The following is a 23,662-nucleotide window of genomic DNA, read 5'->3' as shown; positions in this document are numbered from 1 at the left end:
CTATCTATCTCGCCAACCTTGTATCCATCCCCCATGTGTTGCAGTTTACTGATTAGAATTCCATGTAATCCCCATGTAGAATTCCATGTGGTATCCTGTCAAAGTCCTTTGCAAAGTCAAGCAGTATCACTGTAAACCAATTTCATCCAATTCATCTGTCACTGTATTATAAAACATGAGCAAGTTACTGAGGCATGATCACAAAACCATGCTGCCCACCATACAGTATCCCATTTCCATCTATCCATTCCTGTATTTTTGCTCTTGACCAACTTCTCCAATACTTTGACAATGACTCCTGATATGCTGATCAGTCGGTAATTTGCAACAGCAGTCTTGGAGCCTCCTTTATGCAACGGAACTATTTTCTCCCTCTTTCCATCCCTCTGGACTAACCCAGAGCTGAGACAGATTAAACAATATGGTCAAGGGTACTGACAATTCCTTTGCTGCTTCATGTAAGACTCGAGCTGGTATACCATCCAATCCACAGATGTATTCACATTAAGGTTGTGTAATATGCTATTCATTTCAATTTCATTCACCTCAGTTCCCTCATTCCTGCAGTATCCCTGCCTGGATGATATACTCTTGCAAAGTGTTCACTTAGTAATTCTACTATTTTGACTGATTCAGTTACCTTCCTACCATCGGCATTCCTTAAAATCATTCTACCATATATATATTTTTTCTTTTACTTGCAGCATATCGAAAGAACTGTTTGGGATTCTCTTTAGCTTGCATTGCTAACTTCCTTTCATAATCTGCTTTTGCTTTTCTTACCACACTAGTTATCCTTCTGGCTTGTGCCTTGTACTGTTCATGTGTCTGCAGGTCACCTTTGTCCTTAAATTCCCTCCACAATTATTTCTTTCTTTTTTCTTTTATTTTTATTTTTTTTGCAGCTCCAGTTTAATGGTGTTATTCATTCATTTAACTCCCAACTTGATTTACTCTCCTGACCCTAGGTATGCAGTCAGCCATTACCTCCCTTAAACACTCCTTTACCACTTCTCATGTACCATCAATATCCAATAATCAATTTAGTTTAATCCTTTATCCAAGTGTGAGCAAACTAAGTTTGCGTCTGAAAGTATCTTCAGGACTGGGCTAAGGTGGTACAACACCAGGGCAACTCCTTACAAAGGTGGAGCAAGCTACCAACACTCCTATCTCAGTATTTCCCATAATGCAAAACACATCTCCTTGCGGATATGTCTAATAGTGGTCCTTCCCTTAGACATCTCCTTGCGGAAATGTCTAAGGGAAGGACCACTACCCAGACTAGTTTCGACCTTTATTGAGGTCTCTTCAGTGGGAGCCAGGCCCAAGTGGAGATACTAGGCAGAAGCATTAAAAAGGTCATCTCTACCTATAGGAGTTGCCAAATGGTGTGCCACCCTTTTTTAATAAATTACTCTGGATTTAGAGAAAGATGTTGAAAGTTTATTTTTCACTTGGTTAGAGTATAATCAATTTAGTTTAATCCTTTATCCAAGTGTGAGCAAACTAAGTTTGCGCCTGAAAGTATCTTCAGGACTGGGCTAAGGTGGTACAACAACAGGGCAACTCGTTGCAAAGGTGGAGCAAGCTACCAACACTCCTGTCTCAGTATCTCCTATAATGCAAAACACATCTCCTTGCGGATATGTCTAATGTTATGCATTAAGGGAAGGGCCACTACCCAGGCTTGTTTCGACCTTTATTGAGGTCTCTTCAGTGGGAGATTTGCATTATAGGAGATACTGAGACAGGAGTGTTGGTAGCTTGCTCCACCTTTCAATGAGTTGCCCTGGTGTTGTACCACCTTAGCCCAGTCCTGAAGATACTTTCAGGTGCAAACTTAGTTTCTCACACTTGGATAAAGGATTAAACTAAATTTATTATACACTAACCAAGTGAAAAATAAACTTTCAACATCTTTCTCTAAATCCAGAGTAATTTATTAAAAAAGGGTGGCACACCATTTGGCAACTCCTATAGGTAGAGATGACCTGCGAATGCTTCTGCCTGGTATCTTAGCTTGGGCCTGGCTCCCACTGAAGAGACCTCAATGAAGGTCGAAACTTGTCTGGGTAGTGGCACTTCCATTATTGCATAACATTAGACATATCCGCAAGGAGATGTGTTTTGCATTAGGGGAAATACTGAGATAGGAGTGTTGGTAGCTTCCTCCACCTTTGCAAGGAGTTGCCCTGGTGTTGTACCACCTTAGCCCAGTCCTGAAGATACTTTCAGGTGCAAACTTAGTTTGCTCACACTTGGATAAAGGATTAAACTAAATTGAATATACTCTAACCAAGTGAAAAATAAACTTTCAACATCAATATCCAACCCTTGCAATTTTATATCCTGTGGCACTGATCCAAGCAATCTCCTAAGCTTGTCATATTTACCAGCCCTGTAATTCTACATATGCTCTGTCTTAACTGAAAATTCCACACATTTAGCCACCTCCCAGGTCAAGACCCTGATCACTCTCACCTATTGGTTGCAACATAGTCATATTTGTTATAGACAAATTCTCAGATGCAGTTACTAGATCGAGCACTCTCAAATCCCTAGTATATTCCATTACATGCTATCTCAGGTAATTTTCCCTTAGTAACTGCATAAAATCCATTTCCTTCATCCCATGTGTCCTCTCCTCCTTCCAGTCAGTGTTACTATAGTTGAAATCCCCCCCCCCCCATAATAATTACCTGTCCTCCACTTTAGTCTGTAGCAGCACCAAACTATATATTTTGTTCTGCTGGCCTTAATCTCACACCAGATAGCCTCAAATGTACTATTTTCACTGTCCTGCAGTCGAACTTCTACTCTTTGATTGCAGTTCATAGGCTATCATCAATATATCTTTCCTGTACACACAATACCCTTCTATCCCACTAACTACATCAACTTTTGTTGGCCATGTCTCGCTAATGCCAATAACCTTTGGCCAGGATGAGCCATCCAAAGCCAAAAATTCCTCCTGCTTATTCCCAGTGCTCCTGGCATTAGTGTACATAAAGTAAAAAAAGCCCCCTAATCCCATCCCTGTCTTGATGCCCAATACTAACTATCCCATTCTGATTTGTTGGTACTAACTTGGGCATATTATATACATTCTTATATCCAACTGTCTCACTAATGTCTGCATATCCACTCAACAGCTTACCCCCTTCCCTTAAAAGCTCTAGTTTCTCTGATTCTGCACATCCACTTTCACTTCATTCAACAACAGTTTTTCCAGTATCCAAACACTATATCCATTCAGATGCAAACCATCCTTCTTGTATAAGTCCTTTTGCCTGTCAAACTTGTACTATACATCCACAAACTCCACACCACTCCTGCATAACCTACGCATAGTCATTCACTATTTTGGCCCTCCTTCTCAACTCTGCTCTGTCATTCTGCAGCAACAGACTCACTATCTTAACTTTCTCACTCTTTTCTTTTGCTACTTCCAGTAATTCTTTCAAGTCCTCTCTCACATCATGCTTTTCTCCTTTTTAAATAATTCGTTCCAGCCACTACAATCATTTCTTTCACCCTATGCTTTTGTGCTCTAATAGCCTCACTTGCATCATTAATTTTCGCACCAGGAAAGCATGATTTTGTCAAACTCTCATTAATCATACCTGTTACAATTGAACTGCCATATAACACTCACTCCTTAATTTTTCTTTCTCTCCCAATCATGCCCTCATTTTTCTTATCTTGCACTTGCTTCCTTTTGATATTAGCTGATCCACTTGGTAGAAATCAATTTTGCAATTGCTCCAGCTGCCGCTTCGACCTATGTATCACTCTACACAGCCAAGCTATCTCCCTCATTGCAGGTAACTTTATTTTTTTTATATCAAACTATTCTCTCATTCTTCACTTTTACTCTCACTTTCAACCATGTCACATTTAATCTCACCCTCAATGCTATCTGGTATTATCACAATTTTCAATCGTGTTCTGACTTTCATCCACTACGTCAATCTCACGACCTGGAACACACTTTTGATCCTCACTTTCAGCACACTTTCCCACCCTATCACTCAAACCAAACTCCAGCTGTTCTTGGCAAAGCACACATTCTGCAGACATTGCACTGGACGAACTCCCTTTGATTAAATTCTTTAAACATTGATGATGACTTGAATGCCATTGCTCTACTTTGCTTTACTGCCATGTGCTATGTTACGTATTTTATCAGAAGACTAAATTAACACTATTTAAAACAAAATTTTTAAGCTAAACTAATTAGCTCTCCAATACATTCTAATTCTAGTATAATTTTTAAACTGATAATGCTATTTTTAAAAAACTAAATAACTTATCTTTCAGAGCTCTTCAAACACAGTCCTACCTATATTTTGTACATGTTGGTTTATTCCTGCTTCATATCTTTTAATTTTCTGTACATTTGCTATAATTCTTTGCTTTAATTCTTCAGTAACTTCAGCAGTTGTTTTGTCAGCCAAATTATGTATATTTATGAGTTTGTTTTTGATGCTATTATTTTTCAGCCAGCCTTCTTTAAGACTCTTTAAGTTGCTCAGATCAGCTAGAAGTTTGAGTTTTCATTCCAACTGGATTTTCTCTGGTGCAGTTGCTTCATTCTTGGCTTTTGCTGTTTGCAATCAAGCTTTACTATAATGAGGAACCAATTTGTTTCCTTTATACTGTTGGTTGTGATGGTTTTTATCACAGCATTTGTGTCTAAGAGGAACTGTTTTAGCTTAGATTTATATAAAGCTGGTGGTAGTCTTATACAGTCATTTATGGAGTTCCAGTATCCCTGACTTCATTTTACACTGTACTTATATCAAAATATTCTGAAATATGTTATCAACCTGATGCTCACTGAGTTGAATTCCAAAGTTCGGTATAGCTACCTCCTGATGATTTACTGTTACTTGAGTTGTTGATTTATTACATAACTCTTGTAGCTCAAGGTCAGTAAATATTTTACTGCAGAAAGTGAAATTCTTTTTGGTCCATAAGTCTTTGTTCTGTTATTGTAGATTATGGAAATTTTTGTTTCCAAATTAAATGCATACGCTTTCTAAAACTTCATTTTTCTGATTTTGATATGTAAAAACGTTTCATAACTTCTCTGCTTTCTTGTACAGTTCATTTTTTACATTTGGTTTCTTCCGGTCGCTTTTCAGCTTCCTGCTAGGGCAGAAAGTCCTTTAACCCACTTGTCATCTGATGATCTGGGCATTGACTGATCTAGTATGGATTTCTTCTTGCTTTTCACCATTAAATGTAGATGGAACACTGTTAGTCTGACTCCTCAGTTGAGACCTGTCTGACAAGGGTGGCCCTGCTGGTAGCTATGCTATTGCTAGCATAGCTCTCAACATCATTGAAGCACGCAAGCCCCACCACGACAAGGCTGTCTTCTTTGTGGGTGGGGTGGGGGGATTATTATTTCATTTTTTTTTTTTTTTTTTTTCTATTCCATTTGCTAATTTATTTCCATTCCATCAGATAGAGTGGAGCTTGAAATTTCATACAATGTTTGATTATATTTCTGTTTGTTGGATGGTTCCACAACCAATCCAGAAATCTGCCTGTTCTTCTCTTAATAAGTTTTTGATTTCCTTTTTTAATCTATTAATTAAAATTTTTGTAAAAACTTGTGAGAATTGAAAGCAGACTTATTCCTCTCCAATTTTTGGACTTGGTCAGATCTTCTTTTTTTTTTTTTTTTTTTTTGGAATTTTGATGCTGCTTCTTTTCATCGTTGAAGAATTTTTTCTGCCTTCCATATTTCATTATATAACCTTTGTAATTTGGTGGTAGTTGTGTTAAGATCAACTTTTAACATTTTGGCATTGATATTGTCATTTCTGCTTGCTTCATTATATTTTAGCATTCCTCAGGGCATCTTTGACATCATAACAATATTAACAATATTGTTATGACCTCTTACAATCTTTTGAGTCTAATTTCTGTTAGTCTTTCATTCCAGTAGTTATAATATACAATATTGTTCTTAGTAAATTTATGTATCATTATACCTGCCTTTGTTTCTTCTTTTTTTTTTTTCACTCTGCTATAAATTTTATATAGTTATTTGTTTCTTTGGTACAGTTTTGCTTTTTTTTCTTTGTTTCTGTTACTGTATATTTTGCTACATTGGCTTGGTTTAGTTGTTGAAGTTTCTCTTCTTTGTGTGTATGTATATGTGTGTGTGTGTGTGTGCTGTTCCTTACATTCTAAGTTGTGATTTTCATTTCCTTCTTTTAGTTTTGTTTGCTTTGCTGAATCATGGTCATTTCCCTGAAATTCTGTCTGGCTTTTCTTTGGCTGAGACTTGAAAGTACATCAAATTTCCTCAGGACAAGATACCACCTTTCACTGGGTAAGTCCAGTGGCAGGGTTGCAGTGCCTGCCTCATTTGTACTTTTAGAACAGGGTAAACCATGAAAAGATGAGGTTGGCATTTGAGTAGGAGAGGCACACATTCTCTATACATTAAAGATTTCATCAATATTTAATGAAAGATTTGATTTTCATAAAGATTTTTCTTAAGTTTAAGACAATGTTTGTTTAATGAAGTATTTCATTTTAATTTTCTCTAGGTGAAAATTGGAATTGAAACATTGTCTCGTTACTTAACAAATATAATTGATAATCCTTTAGAAGAAAAATATCGCAAGATTCGTATAAATAATAAAGCTTTTCAAGATAGAGTATCAGTTTTGGAAGGTGTATTTGATTTCTTTTATGCAGCAGGATTCGAGAAGCAGGTTTTGTTACATGAAGATCAAAATGAAGAATTTTTGGTATTTCCAGATAAGAAACTTGAAGATTTAGAAAATCTGAAAATATTAAGAGATGCTTTGTTTACTGCAGAACCAATTTGTCCAGTACTTGATCGAAATCTTAAAGTTTTAATGCCTTCTCAGGCAAGAGAAGTTATTAATCTTCCAGGAGAATTTTTCAATTTGACAGCTGAAGAATTAAAGAAAGAACAACAGTTAAAGTGAGTGTGACAGATAATTTGGTAAGACTTGAAGTTACTCTTACTACTACTATAATACATCTGATGCTATAATGACTAAGATATTTATAAATGCTATGGTAAAGTTATGATTCTGATTATAACAATTCATTTTAGGTGATGTTTCCATTCTTTAGAGCATTAATTCTTACTACCCTCCTCCTTACAGCAATTTTGAAAATGCTTTTATGCTTTCACATTATATTGAATGCTTTTGATATATTTAAAATTGGATTTTTTTTTTTTTTTTTTTTAAATGCAGTTTACCTTAAACTGTCCAAACATTCTTTGAATATACTGTTCTAAATATTCTAAATGTCTAATTTTCATTTTTCTTATAATCTCAGTTAATTCTCTTTTCAAAAAATTTCACTTTTTTTTGACAGGTATATGAAGCAATACTTTAAGAAAGCACTGACTGCCACTCATACTAAACCTGATCTATTTTATTATGCCTGCGCTCACATATTCCAACACATGCAACCTCACCACTTGCCACAGTACAAATTTCTTTATTTCTATCAGATAATTTTCATACCAAAATGTTAGTTATACAATATAACTTTTAGTAGTGAGTGTGGTATTAAACTGATATCAAACTCTGCTCCGATTTTTATATAAAGTTTAATGCCACTTGCTTTCATAATATGATTCATATAGATGAGTAGCACTGGAGATAATGTGCACCCTTCAATTCTAACTGTAGATTGACCTTAAATACATGCCCCCCCCCCCCACACACAGCATATCCCATTTACACCACATAATTGTAGTATTTTGAAGAGCTTTTCTCTTGAAGCCTTATATGTATGCCTTTTTTTTCAAAATTGACAAAACTTAGATTCTTATATTCACATGATTTCTTGACTGTTTTAAAAGACAAATAGTTGACTGTCTATTTATTTTAAAGAATGTTCACTTTAGCTTTTCTTGCATAGATCCTACATGAAAAAAACACTCAGAGAAATTCTCTTGCAGATCCCTCTGTTATTCATTATCTATCACATTATCATCACATTATGAAGGAAAGTGGTATTAAACCTAATATCAAAATTGGAAATGTTAATCTCAGCTCTTTACTTTATGCAGGTGATGTTATACTTTTAAATAAATCCAGTACAAGTCTTCAAGATTCCCTGACTAAATTGAATAGCTGTTGTAATAAATTGGTATGAAAATCAGCAATAACAAGACAAAGTCAATGAAAATAGACAGAAACATTGAACATATCAAATGCATCATGAATGGAGAAACTATAAACAAGTAAAACATTTCAGCTACTTAGGCACAATTTTTAATGAAGATGGTAAATTAAATATGAAAATAGACAATAGAATCAACAAAGCCGGTATGGTAGGAAGGCAACTGAATAAATTTATATGGAATAAGAGAGAAATTAGTCAAAACACTAAATTGGCTATATACAAGACAGTGTTCAAACCAATTTTAACTTATAGATCTGAGAGGTGGGTTAGAAATAAAACACTTGACCACAGATATGAGAGTCCTGAGAAAGATTCGGGTCATGAACAGGTGGCATTAATGGCAATATCATATTAAAAAGGAGGATATTTGTCATTATTAGCATCCAGGAATGTGTTAGCAGAGTTAATCTCATGTGGTATGGTCACTTAAACAGAATGGGAGAGGAAAGATTAGCAAAACAAGTGTTCTCTGCTAGGTTGGCAGGAAAAAGACCCAGAGGAAGACCAAGATATAGGTGGATTGATACAGTAAAATGTGCCTTAGAAGACAGAAATATAAGATCTAATAATGTTGGAGTCTTGACAGATAACAGATCGATTTGGAGGAAAATTGTTGATAGAAAATTAGTAATGAGTTAAGTTCTTCATGTAGTATTATCATAATATCCTGTACACTCCTTTAAGGTACATGTCAGAAATTTGATGATGATAGTAACATTCCATTTTATTTCTTTATAAATTGCATACTATCTGGAATTTGGACTACCAATCTGGCCTTCTGAATAATGCAGTGTCATCTATAAAAATTATGTACCTCATAATTTGTTTGAGCATTTTTGGCTAAATATTAACAACTTGCCTCTCCACTTTTGGATTTCTCATAGTTTTTAATGCCTTTGTGTGACTCCCATCCATGAAAGGTTGTAAACTATACTACATTAGTACTGAGGATGAGCTAAAAATTTATTTTATATTTTTATTTCATATTATTCAAAATCTGGAAATCCTGCTCTATAGACCAAGCAAGGAGCATTTTTCAAGCCACTTCAAGCCCTAGGTTCTGAAATTCATCTTCCATCTAAAAAAGATGAACCTGAACACTGAAACGTACTTATAATTGTAGTCCATCACTGTTTAACACTGTTCTTTGCTTGTCTCCTTTCATAATTTTTAATGGGTATTATTTCATGTATTCAAAATATTCTTCAGTATATATTTCAGATTCCTCTTGTCCTTTTCTAAACTTTTTTCAAAGTGCCTTCAGAACATTTTACCACCTTCATGATTATTTATCTTCTATTTTATTCCCATACCTGTTTTTTTTTTTTTTTTCCATCAATTTCCTGATATCTGTTCTCAAGGGAGTGTACACAGGCTATTATGACAGTGCTCCTTTTATTGTTTAAAAAAAAATCTATCAACAATACTGATCTATCAACAATTGTTGTTTAAATTAGTCACTTTTCAGCACTCCAATATTGTCATGTCTTAATTCTGTTGTCTCAAGCACTTCTAACTGAATCAATCCACCTAGATCTTGGTTTTTCCTCTGGGTCTTTTTCCTGGCATCAAACAAGCATCTGTTTTGCTAACCTTCCACTTTCCTATTCTGTTTAAATGACCATATCACCCAAAATCAACCTCTGCTCAATGTCAGTTTCTTTCCTAATATCCTCATTTTTAATATGTTATTGCCATTGATGCCATCTGTTCACTCCTGTAATCTTTCTCCGAACTCTCATATTTATGGTCTCTAGTCTTTGATTAGATTAGATTTATTTCTACCCCAGCTCTCAGATCCATAAGTTAATTTTTTTTAGTTATATTCCTGTTTAATCCTTTATCCATGTGTAAGCAAACAAAGTATCTTCACGTCTATTTGTATATAGGCTAATGACTTCACAATAATTGCCTTAGTATTCCACAATGCAAAGCACACATCCTTTTGGCTGTGTATAATGCTATGCATTATATGAACAGCCACTACAGGCTAGTTTAGACTTTTACTGAGGTCTCATGAGTGGTAGTCAAACCCAGAAGAGATACTAAGGTATGAAAACTTTCACAACTAGCTAATTCAAATTAATTTATTAATAAGGTGTTGCACCTTTCCACTACTTGTATATGGGAAATATAATTTCTTCATTACTTCAATTGGTATCTCTTCTGAATCTGGCTCTCACTGATGAGACCTCAATAAAGGTTGAAATCATTTAGATAAAGAATTAAACAAGAATGTAATTTCTTAGCATCTTTAATTTAATTTCTCTTGTATTCCATATAAATTTATTCATTTGACTTCTTACCATACCCACTTTGTTAATTTGCTGTCTCTTTCCATATTTCATTTGCCATCTTCATTAAACAATGTGCCTAAATAGCTAAACTGTTCTAATTCTATTCTCTCCAGGAGTTCCTGTTTCTCTATTTAAATTGCAGTTAACGTCGTCAGTTTCTGCACATTTTCATTGTTTTTTTACTTTCTGATTTACATGCCAAATTTTAATTCCATTTTGTTTAATTCCATTAGTGAAACCTAGAAAGTTGCATTGGAACTGGATTTGTTTAGAGACGTATTCATAACAATCCATGCCTAGAAACTTTCATTTACCGAATGCAGATGCATAGTTTTTAATTTTATCTACTTAGAACAACAGCAACATATATCTGCATTGGCATGCAATAAATATGAAAGAAGGTCACCATGTTTTATTAGACGTAAGGTTAGAGCTGGCGGATGCAGGCGCTGCTAAAATGGGGGCACCGCCACCAGGGAACGGTTCATAAGTTAATTTTTAAGAAACAAAATTTTTATCATAAAAACAAAAAAAATTCTTAGAATGATCAATTTTAAAAAAATGTATATTGCCGGCTGTTTACAATTTTGCAGCTAGAGCAGGCTAAATGCTTACCTGCAGAATGTTGTGTCTACTGCAGTCTATCTAAAGTGAAACGGTGAACAGTTTTTATGCGCAGAAACGAATTTTCGTACAAAACATTTGTTGCTAGTTAACCAGTCATATGGTACGCATCTCAGTAGGCTACTGACAGTAGTGCAGTGCAGACTATTATTTCATCTCTGTGTCATGTTGTGTAATAATTTCTTGTGGGTATAAAATAGAAATGGAATCAAAAATTTTAAAAAAAGTTATCCAGTGCACAAAATCATAAGCGTCACGCTGCGAAAGAAGCAGATATTAAAAAAACAAACTGGGGCTCTTAATAAATTTGTTAAAATATTAAAATATTCTGATGCAGATTGTAACCAACTCGATACATCAGAAATCAGAGTTGAAGAACCGTGCACATCATCCAGTTTGCATGAAGGTACTATTGCAACTATTCAACAAGATAATTCATATGGAATAAGAGAGAAATTAGTCGGAACACTAATTTAGCTGTGTACAAGACAGTGTTCAAACCAGTTTTAACTTATGGATCTGAGAGCTGGGTCAGAAGTAAAACACTTGACCAAAGACTAGAGATCACAGATATGAGAGTCCTGAGAAAGATTATAGGCGTGAACAGATGGCATCAACGGCAATATCATATTAAAAAGAGGATATTAGGAAAGAACTCGACATTGTCAGCATCCAGGAATGTGTTAGCAGAGCTAATCTCAGGTGGTATGGTCACTTAAACAGAATGGGAGAGGAAAGATTAGCAAAACAAGTGTTCTCTGCCAGGTTGGCAGCAAAACGACCTAGAGGAAGACCAAGATATAGGTGGATTGATACTGTACAAAGTGCTTTAGACGATAGAAATATAAGATCTGATAATGTTGGAGTCTTGACAAGTAACAGACTGATTTGGAGGAAAATTGTAGATAGGAAATTAATAATGATGTAATTTTTTCATGTAGTACTATCATATCCTGTACACCCCTTGAGGGTACATGGCAGGAATTTGATGATGATGATGATGAATCTCTGGGATATATTATATTTTTTATTTTGAACAGGCCCCATTTCAATTAAAACAACTCTTAATTTTGCATCAATATTTCCCTGTTCACCCCTGGATCTTCTAAATTCACAGAGACTAACAATGTGTTAGTTTTGTGGTCAAATACAACTAAATCTTGTTGACTAAATCCTAACTATTTTTCACTTAAATCTTGCTCAATTATCTTGTTGAATAGTTGCAATAGTACCTTCATGCAAACTGGATGATGTGCACGGTTCTTGTGGGTATAAAATAGAAATGGAATCAAAAATTTTTAAAAAAGTTATCCAGTGCACAAAATCATAAGCGTCACGCTGCGAAAGAAGCAGATATTAAGAAACAAACTGGGGCTCTTAATAAATTTGTTAAAATATTAAAATATTCTGATGAAGATTGTAACCAACTCGATACATCAGAAATCAGAGTTGAAGAACCGTGCACATCATCCAGTTTGCATGAAGGTACTATTGCAACTATTCAACAAGATAATTGAGCAAGATTTAAGTGAAAAATAGTTAGGATTTAGTCAACAAGATTTAGTTGTATTTGACCACAAAACTAACACATTGTTAGTCTCTGTGAATTTAGAAGATCCAGGGGTGAACGGGGAAATATTGATGCAAAATTAAGAGTTGTTTTAATTGAAATGGGGCCTGTTCAAAATAAAAAATATAATATATCCCAGAGATTCATCATCATCATCATAAAATTCCTGCCATGTACCCTCAAGGGGTGTACAGGATATGATAGTACTACATGAAAAAATTACATCATTATTAATTTCCTATCTACAATTTTCCTCCAAATCAGTCTGTTACTTGTCAAGACTCCAACATTATCAGATCTTATATTTCTATCGTCTAAAGCACTTTGTACAGTATCAATCCACCTATATCTTGGTCTTCCTCTAGGTCGTTTTGCTGCCAACCTGGCAGAGAACACTTGTTTTGCTAATCTTTCCTCTCCCATTCTGTTTAAGTGACCATACCACCTGAGATTAGCTCTGCTAACACATTCCTGGATGCTGACAATGTCGAGTTCTTTCCTAATATCCTCTTTTTAATATGATATTGCCGTTGATGCCATCTGTTCACGCCTATAATCTTTCTCAGGACTCTCATATCTGTGATCTCTAGTCTTTGGTCAAGTGTTTTACTTCTGACCCAGCTCTCAGATCCATAAGTTAAAACTGGTTTGAACACTGTCTTGTACACAGCTAAATTAGTGTTCCGACTAATTTCTCTCTTATTCCATATGAATTTATTCAATTGACTTCCCACCATACCAGCTTTGCTTATTCTGTTGTCTATTTCTATATTTAATTTACCATCTTCAGTAAAAATCGTGCCTAAATAGCTGAAATGTTTTACTTGTTCCACAGGTTCTCCATTCGCAACAATGTTGACATTTTCAATGAGTCTGCCTATTTTCATTGTCTTTGTCTTTTTATTGCTGACCTTCATACCATATCTATTACAACAGCTATTCAATTTAGTCAGAGAATCTTGCAGACTTGTAGCGGATTTATTTAGAAGTATAACATCATCCGCATAAAGCAAAGAGCTGACATTAACATCTCCAATTTTGATATCATGTTTAATACCACTTTCCTTCATAATGTGATCCATATAGATAATGAATAACAGAGGGGATAATGTACATCCTTGTCTCACACCAGATTTAACATTAAACCATCTTCCTGTACTTCCTTCAATTCTAACTGCTGACTTACAACTCAAATAAAGACTAAGTATTGCTTGATATAATGCCTCATTGACACCATATAACCGCAGCGTATTGAATAGCTTCTCTCTTGGCACCTTGTCATATGCCTTTTCCAGATCAACAAAACTTAAATACAGATCTTTGTTATATTCTCATGCTTTCTCAACTATTTGTCGTAAAGTGAAGATCTGATCCTGACAGCCTCTATTTGGCCTGAATCCAGCTTGTTCTTCACCAAGCTTTTCTTCCACAATTCTTCTCAACCGTTTCTCAAGTATACTTGCATAGATCTTGCCAGGAACACTCAGTAGGGAAATACCTCTGTAATTCTCACACGCAGTTTTATTTCCCTTTTTATATATGGGTACTATGAGAGCTCTACTCCAGTCATCGGGAATTCGTCCCTCTGTCCAGGCTTTCTGAACTATGCAGTGCAGCCACTGTAAGACTCTTATACCACCATACTTCAGCATTTCTGGTCGAATATCATCTACTCCTGCTGCCTTTCCACATTTCAAGCCTTTGATGGCTTTTTCTACTTCTAGTATGGATATGTATTTCTGACTGCATGCCTGGTCAGTGTTTTTTTACCACTGTGCTGTCATCACTGCTTGTTTCATTTAGCAGTTTTTCAAAGTAATTACTCCATACTTCAAGAATATCTTTTTCTCCCGTTTTCATGTCACCTTTATCATCTCTAATTCCTTTTACAGCACTCTTTCCTCCATTCTTAAGCTTCTTCAACAACCTCCAGAATATTTTGCCACCTTCTTGATATTTATTTTCTATATTCTTGCCAAAGTCCTCCCATGACTTTTGTTTAGCTAGTTTTACACAGTGTTTAGCATTCTTGCATTTGTCTCTATATTCTCTAAGAGCACAAACTGACTTATTTGACAGGAACTTTTGGTATGCTTTCTTCTTTTCCTTCACTGCCTCTTTAACTTCCTGTGTCCACCAGGGAGTTCTGATTTTTTTATCCTTACAGACAACCTCACCACATGCCTCTCTGGCAGAATTAATCAATGTTTTCTTCAGAGTTTGCCACTGAATCTCCAAGGTTTGATTCCTGTTCTCAAACTCTTTCATTTTTTCTTCAATAATCTTTGTGTATTTTAGCCTACAGTTCACATCTGAGAGCTGCTCAACTTTTATTCGCTTTAAAACTTTCTTACATGTTATTCTTTTCAATGTGAAATTCAATTTTATCCTGCTCAAGACTAAATAGTGATCACTTCCAATTTCAAATCCTCTGTACACTCTGGTGTCCTGCACCAGAGAGAAAACATCACTATCAACAATAACATAGTCAATGAGACTTTTCTTATTCCTAGCCTCTTCTCTCCATGTGAATTTGTGCACATTTTTATGTTGGAACATGGTGTTAGTAATAACCAGTCCATGTCCTGAGCAGAAATCCAACAGATATTTGCCATTATTATTAGCTTTGCTCTTTTCTCCAAATTTTCCCAAAATATTTTTGTATGTCTCACAATCATTTCCTACTCTACTATTTAGATCCTCAACAAGGACCAACTTTTCCTTTTTCATTGTGTCAGTTGCTTTTTCTAAAGCCTCAAAAAATTCCTTCACTTCTACCTTAGTAGAACCTTCTGTGGGACCATAGGCACAAATAAGTCTCATTGTCCAGTTCCCCATTCTCATATTTGCCCACATTACTCTACTTGAGACTGACTGCCATTCAAGAAGATTAGCCTCGTATTTTGTGTTGAATACTATGGCTACTCCTTCTTTTCCTTGATTGTCATTGTCTGAATATAACATTTTGTATTTATTGCTCAGAAAGAGCTCACCAGTTTTGGTCTTTTTTGTTTCAGTCACCCCTATTATGTCGATCTGGTACTTATCTAATTCCTCAGCTAGCTCCATTTCTTTGCACATTCAGGCTTCTTACGTTGATAGTACCGATCTTTAACTCTGGTGATGTTGAGTTGGGGTTTGTTTTCAGATTTGTTCCAGTAGCTGACTTTTCGCTGTTCGCCCTGGTTCCCTGGCGAAAACAACGGGGGGCCTTGTTTAACCGGGCGACGCCCCAGCCGGCATGAAATTTTCTCATGTTGTACCATCATTCTATATTTTGGTTAACCAGTAAGAATACAGTTTGGTCGGCTAAATCCCAAATTGCCAGCCCATCCTCGTCTGTTCAGTATCCAAGTAGATACCCAACAGGGTGCACCACGAGAAGGTGAGGATTGGACATTAGGTCAGAAGCCCTGGTCGGTTCTCCGCATTCCTTTAAAGGCTATGTGGAGGTCTCCTCTCAGTTATACAGCTTTGACCCTTAAGCACACCCAGAGATATATATGGTCGTAAATTTGGCGACACATATTATAATAGAAAAATGGAAAACGGGAGCTCGTGCCAAGAACATGGCTCATTTATTCTGAAACTTTAAATTCTGTTTTTTGCTTTTGTTGCGAACTTGTCGCACCTACTGAATCAACTGAATCACCCACTGAGTCTTGTAGAAGGTTATAACGATTGGAGAAATGTAAGTACAACTTTACATAGACATGAGACTAGTTTAACTCACATGAAAAATTTCTTAAAATGGAAGGAACTTGATAAAAATTTAAAAAAACAAAACTACTATTGATTTCCAGATCAAAGCATGTATGAAATGGAAAAGAAACATTGGACGAGTGTTTTAGAACACTTGATTGAAATTATAAAATTCCTTGGTAGCCAAAATTTAGCTTTTCGCGGATTATCTGATAAATTATATGAAAGAAATAACGGCAATTTTTTCAAATTAGTCAAACTGTTTGGGAAGTTTGATCCTGTTATGGAAAATCATGTTGAAAGGGCCCTACGACTAAACAATAGAGTACACTGTTTGAGTAAAGACAGTCAAAATGAAATATTGGAAACTTTAAGTAATGCAATCAGGGATGCAATTTTATTATCAATTCTAAAATCTAAATATTATTCCATAATTTTAGACTGCACACCTGCTGCAAGTAAAACAGAACAAATGACCATTATTATTCACTTTGTTTCCTGTGACAATGGAATTGTCAAGATCAGGGAAAACGTTTTAGGTTTTGCAGATATATCAGATTCCACAGGACGTGGTTTATGTGCAACAATAATGGAACAACTGGAAAAATGGAACATTCCCATTGAAGACATGAGAGGTCAAGGGTATGATAATGGGGCAAATATGGGCTCAAAAATTTGCTTTTGAACAAAAATCCTCTAGCTTTTTATGTGCCTTGTGCTGCTCATACTCTAAATTTAATCATTAACGATGCAGCCATAGTGAATGCAGATGCAATTAGTTTCTTTGCAATTATTCAAGAAATATACAATTCTTTTCATTCTCTTACAAACGTTGGGCAATCCTTTTAAAGTTCATAAAAAAAATTAACACTGAAACAGCCATCAGAAACACGATGGGATAGTAAAATTAATGCAATCCGTCCTCTGCAATATCAGTTAGGAGAAATTTATGATGCACTTTTGAAATTTTAAATAATGGAAATTTTAATAAAGAAACTCAGCATGAAGCACAAACATTATGTGCTAAAATAAAGGATTACAAATTTATTTGCTCTCTTATAACTTGGTATGATTTACTTAACAGAATAAACCCTGTGAGTAAAATGCTTCAAGACAAAAATTTAAAACTGGTACGGAAGTTCGACGACGAAAGAAGACACGGCAATTTGACTACGAGCATCATGACGAAACGCCATAATCACCAGAAGATAAATTTAGAGTGAATGTGTTTTATACACTTCTAGACATTGCAATGTATTCGTTAATAGAACGTTTTGAACAACTAAAAGATATGATAATTTCAATTTCTTGTATAGATTACTACAAATTAATAACAAAGATTTACGAAAAATTTGTGACAATTTAGAGATTCTCTTGAAGGACTGCGACAATAAAAATGTAAATACAATAGACTATATGACGAGTTATGTGCTTTCCGGGATATTTTTCGGATGGATAATTTAAATATTCAAAAGCCCTTTCGATATTCTTAATTTTATTGCGTCCAATAATTTATCTTTTCCTAACTTTTCGATTGCTTTAAGAATACTATTAACCTTAACTGTTAGTGTAGCGAGCGGTGAACATTCCTTTTCCAAGTTGAAATTGATTAAAACCTATTTAAGAACAAGTATGTCATAAAAAAGGCTTGTTAGTTTGGCGTTAATAGCTATTGAAAATGATATGTGCGGAATTAGACATTAAGACCATTATTTCTAATTTTGTGAATATGAAATCAAAAACCTTAAAATTTTAATTAAAAAAATTTCAAGTATATTTATGTAATTTTAATGTATTTTCTGTTATTCTGTAAAGATATTATTTTTTGAATACTTATATTAAATGTTCTAATTATTTCTGAATTCTTTTATTATTTTCTCATCTATCTTGAGTTTCTTTTAATTTCCTAAAAGATAATTATTACAAGTTACTAAGAATTTAGTAACTTGTAAAATGCAAGAATTTTTTAAACTAATTCAAAATAAATTAATTCAAATAAATTTTAACTTTAATTAAAATTCATTTTAATTTTGTTAGCGATTCGGGGCTGTCGGAAGGCTATAATCCCTGTATCATTATATTCAGCGATTAAAGTGAAGTGACTATCAAAATTTGCTTTAACTGTTGAGAATTTTTTGAATATACGGGTTTTTAACGATTATCCTGCCTAGTCAACACTCCCGGTTTGTTACATTTAGCGAACCAACGTATGGTTGTTCTGTCAAAATTTATTTAAGAAATTTCAAATAATTTAAATTTTTATTATCGTAAAAGAACCACACACTCCCGGATCGTTACAGGATCGTTTAGATAGAAATTGCATGCGGGCATCAAAGATCCTAGCGCCGGCTCTGCATAAGGTAACTCTTCATAATGTTTACTCTGATTGGCTGCAAACAACTATTTGATCAAAATACAGCAGTTGGGAGTGATGCTGTTATTACTGCATAAAATTAGCGTTTTGTTTTAAAACTAGAAAATGTATCAGTAGAACTAAAATTTGGACTATAAATCTGCTGTAAAGACATGGACAAACAATTTATCTATAGAAAAATTGAATGAAAAAAATTAAGGGTTGGGAAAGATAAGTCAAGGTTTTGGTAGCAGTGAACCCACAATTCATCTCCTGTAACATCCTGTGTAATATTTCTCCTTCATCTGCATAATGGAAGTGATGTAAGGCTAGATCCGTTGACCTATAACTTAAATACAGAGTATTTATGTACTATATAATGTTCCACTTTCCCCATATAATTGTAGTATTTCAAATAACTTTTCTCTGGGCATCTTGTTATGTGCCTTTTTCTGATATACAGAATTTAAGTACAGGTCCTTAATATATTCCAATGATTTCTCAACTATTTGTGATAAAGTGAAAACCTCACTGACAAGTTCTGTTTCCATGAATCCATGTTGTTCTTCTCTAAGCATGTCTTCTAATTTTTCTTACCCCTCTTAAGTATGCTTGCATAAATCTTACCTGGAATACTTAGTAGAGAAATTCCTCTGTAATTTTCACATTTGCTTTTTTCTCCTTTTTTAGGAATGGGAACTATGAATGCTCTATTTCAATCATCTGGAATTCAACTTTCTGACCATGCCATCTGAATTATGCATTGTAAGACTTAAATGCTGCCATATTTGAGCATTTCTACTCCACCTGCCTTTCCACATTTCAAATTTTTGACTGCTTTCTATACCACAAGTATTGATATGTACTCCTCTTTGCATTTCTCTTGAAAATTTTCTACTATGGCTCTGTCACTGCTTGTTTCATTTAAATCTTTCATAGTAATTACTCCAGGCATATAGGATATACTTAATTTCAGTTTTCATGTTACCTTATTTTTCATTCCTTTTACAGTACTCTTTCCTCCATTTCTGAACTTTTTTTCAATAGCCTCCAGAACAATTTTGCCACCTTTCTGATAATTATTATCTATATTCTTACCAAGGTCTTCCCATGACTTTCATCTATTTTTTAGATAAGGATATGTTTTTTATTTATTTAAGAATGGAAATTCTCTTTATTTGATGAATTTCTATTAGTAGGAGAATAATTATCTAAGATGTGTTGTTTTTTCTTTCAAGGTTGCAGTGGTCAGCATTCATTGTGTAAAATTAATGTAAACAAAATACTCATGTTGGAGTAATTACTTTACTTGCAATTAAGCAAATAACACTTGATGTTCCTCTATATCAGGGTTTCCCAAATTGTGTTCCACGGAAAGTGAATAAATGTTCCGTGATGTCAGTGACCAAGCTGTGTATTTTTAAACATGGAAGTAATTCTAGAAAGGGAATACTGCTGTTTATGACTCGGTCATAAAAATTGCCTGCAAGCCGATTACAACAGTGGGTGGCGTATCCTCTGTTCTCAAAACTGAACGAAATAACATCTGTGTTACAAATGTCAGTGACCAAGTCGCATATTTTTGAACATGGAAATATTCATGAATTATCGTTAATTTTCACACATCGAAATCTTTCAACATTCGGGAAAGGAAATACTGCTGTTTATGACCTGTTATAAAAATTGCCTGCAAGCCATTTACAACAATGGGCAATGTATCCTCTGTTCTCAAAACTGAATGAAATAACATCTGTGTTGCAAATGTTAGTGACCAATCAGCAAGGAAGTATAAAGAAAATTTTTCCACTGAAATTAAAGATCAAGGTAGTCTGTATCCAGTTCTCAAATCTAGTAATACTGAATACTTTCTTCGCAAGTTCGTATTGTAGGGTGAAAGTTTCGAAACCGTAGTGCGTGATTTTTTTAAAAGTAATAGGCCTACAGATTTAAATTTTAATATGAATAAGAGACAAAGGACTTTGTTTAATTTTGGTGTTAAGAAATCTCTTATTGAAGGTGTTTGTGATGCAACAGATAGTGAGTCATCCACCTCCAGCCTAGCCTACAAAGCGATCTTCAGGATGTACAAAAGGAAGGGAAAACTACCAGCACATAGGAGAAAAAAGGTTGCATTCACTCATAAGTATTTATAATAATATTATAAATTTTTGGATCAGATTGGGATATGTCAATGAAAATTAGCACAAATTAATTTAATGATGTTGGCCTGAGGAAGCTACAATATTTCATTATTGTAGCATATTGTAGTTTTGTGATTGATAACTGATTTAAATGTAATTTTATATTTGTCAACATGTCACACTGTATACAAAAGTGTACTAATACTCTCTATAATTATGCCATAATTAATTATTCATACATATACATTACAAAATAACCAAGGTGTTCCGTCGTAGGAAAAATCTGGAAAATGCTGCTGTATCATTATCAGTGAAACATACATATGCACAAACTATATGACACTAAGGTAAGCTAAATCTAAATGAATTTGTTAAACGTTTACACTAGCCTGATCTCTCGTGAAAAAAATAATAATAATAAAATAAAGTAAAAATATTTATATGATAAGATTATAAAAATATAAGATTTTATTACTTGTTAATTAAACAAGTAATAAAAAATTACTTGTTTAATTAACATAATTTCTATATACACAATAAGTATAATAATATATAGATGATTAAAAAATTGCAGTGGAACTACATCAAGCACATCTCTTATGTCTTCTTCTCTTAGGGTTTTCTCATGTTGAAGTTCTATAATCATGTTCTGGATGCTATATCAGTTGTAGATAGGCCCTCAGGATTCGTGGAATTACTAATCCATCCTTGTTGAGATTAGGATGATGTTTCAGCATCTCACAAGCTTCCTTGGACTTTCTTTCAAACCAGGTTTTGGTGTGATGTAGGGACTTTGAGCCTTTTCAGTTGATTCTGTGACATGTTTGAAGCCTGTTTTACCATAGTGAAGGAATTTAATATGGCATTTATGTTCATCTTTTCTTATTGGGATGGTGCATCCTATTTCCCTTATGTAGGATGTTTGCAGGTGCACTGAATTTTGTAAACTCTAGGCAGGCAAGGTAGAGCAATTTTCTGATATTTCCTGATAAAGGTTTGGCTAATAATTTCAAATTCCTTTTTCAGCACCTGCTCATTAGAGCAAATTGTTAGGGTTCCATGTTTGGTTCTGATGACCCCTAGTTTTTGTGTTGAATGGTGGTGTTAATTTTTGTGTATGTCCAGTGTTTTAGATTTGCAGTAGACCGTGAAGGAAAGGCAGCCTGAGAGAAGATGTGTGACAAGTCAGTCTAAAAAAGGAATTGTTATTGTTTTCAATCTCTATGAAATTGGATATGTTGGTGTTGTGTGTTCTGGTGACTTAGGAATGTATTTAATGTTTCGTAACATTGGGCCAAATCGCGAATATGTCATCAACATATCTGAGCCAGACTTGTTGCTTTAGCCTTACTGAATCTAGAGTTTGCTCCTCAAAGTCTTTCATGTAAAAGTTACGACTGACTTGATTAATTCTGTTGTTTTCTTTTTAATGTGGTTTGTAGGATTGTAGTGAACCAGTTGGTTCATTTTTTTTCAATGTACATTGTACGATCAAGAGCAGTGGTAGCATTGCCTTTGTCTGCCTTGGTAATAACAATGTCTTGGCTATTTTTTAGAGATTTAAAGGCTAATTTTTCTGCTTTGGTTAAATTGCAACTTAAGTGTTTATTATAATTTAGTATGTTGGATGTTTCCATCCAATTCCAACCATTATCAAGTTATCAACACTCCCAATCAAATCCTTAACAATGGAGAACTCTCACTTCTGCAAAAAGGCTTAAATTATGCTAACCCACCAAGGTCAGTAAACAAAATAGCCTTCATCTACTAAACTGAAAATGGTTTAAAAATCCTCTTCTTCATGTAAGCTGATAAAAACATCCAGTATACTATAAATTGTAATAAACAACTAAGTTCAATTTAACCAAAGTGGAAAATTAGTCCTTAAATCTCTTTAAAAAAAAAAAGGAAAAAAAAGACATTGTTATTACCAAAGCAGACAAAGGCAGTGCTACTGCCGTTTGATTGTACAATGCACATTGAAAAAATAAACAATTGGTATCTGACCACGACACCTACCAATTGGTTAACTACAATTCTACAGAGTACATCAAAAAAAAAAACGAGAATTAATCAAGTCAGTGATCACTTGGCTAGATGAAACAATTAAAAAGCTGTTGCTGCATTATGCCTGTGCTCCCAGAATTTATAGCCTGCCAAAAATACACAAAACAAACACACCACTAGACTGATAGTGGAAAGAATTGACATTCCCAATTATCACTTAGCAAGAAACTAATGGCTACACTTAAGGAATTCGTTGGTCATTCCTCCTTCTACATAAAAAAAATACACACTACTTCATCAACATAATTAAAAACATCACACTCAACAATAAAGATATTTTACTCAGTTTTGAGTAACTGCCCTTTTCACATTGTCCTGATCAATGACTATTCTTCTCATGCAGAATGTTTCTACCTGATATTGCAGTCTTTGCCCACTTTACTCCTGGTATTTCATGTGGCAGAATAATTTCTACCTGCAAAAAGAAGGTACAGCCATTGACTCACCACTTCCCCCCTTCCCCCCAGCTAACCTTTACATAGAAGACTTTGAGCAACAAGTTCTAGATTTAGCAAGCCCAAAGTTGGCTCAGATATGATGTTGATGATATATTTAACATTTGGCCCACAGCACAAAATGTTAATTATGTTCCTAAGTCACCTGAACAAGCACCCCAAACATATCCAATTTGCCATTGAGATTAAAAACAATAACTATCTTCCTTTTCTAGTCACACTTGTCACAGGTCTTCCCTCAGGCTGCCTTTCCT

At 34.5% G+C, this 23,662-nt stretch overlaps 1 protein-coding gene across 1 annotated transcript in view; it reads left to right on the top strand.

The window, feature by feature from the left end:
* Positions 1-23,662, top strand: part of Gint3 (GDI interacting protein 3) — a 115,237-nt gene that overhangs the window by 58,489 nt on the left and 33,086 nt on the right. Inside the window, exon 5 of the mRNA XM_090393213.1 lies at positions 6,573-6,976. Within this exon, the coding sequence (XP_090249339.1) occupies positions 6,573-6,976 (404 nt within the window). The remainder of the gene's footprint in view (positions 1-6,572; positions 6,977-23,662) is intronic.

Source organism: Typopeltis vanoorti, chromosome 5 (genome assembly GCF_054136105.1).
Source record: "Typopeltis vanoorti isolate ZY-2024b chromosome 5, IOZ_Tvanoo_1.0, whole genome shotgun sequence".
NCBI classification, from domain to species: domain Eukaryota; kingdom Metazoa; phylum Arthropoda; class Arachnida; order Uropygi; family Thelyphonidae; genus Typopeltis; species Typopeltis vanoorti.
The sequence above is the reverse complement of the archived record's forward strand: the minus strand, read 5'-3'. Positions and strand labels throughout refer to the sequence as shown.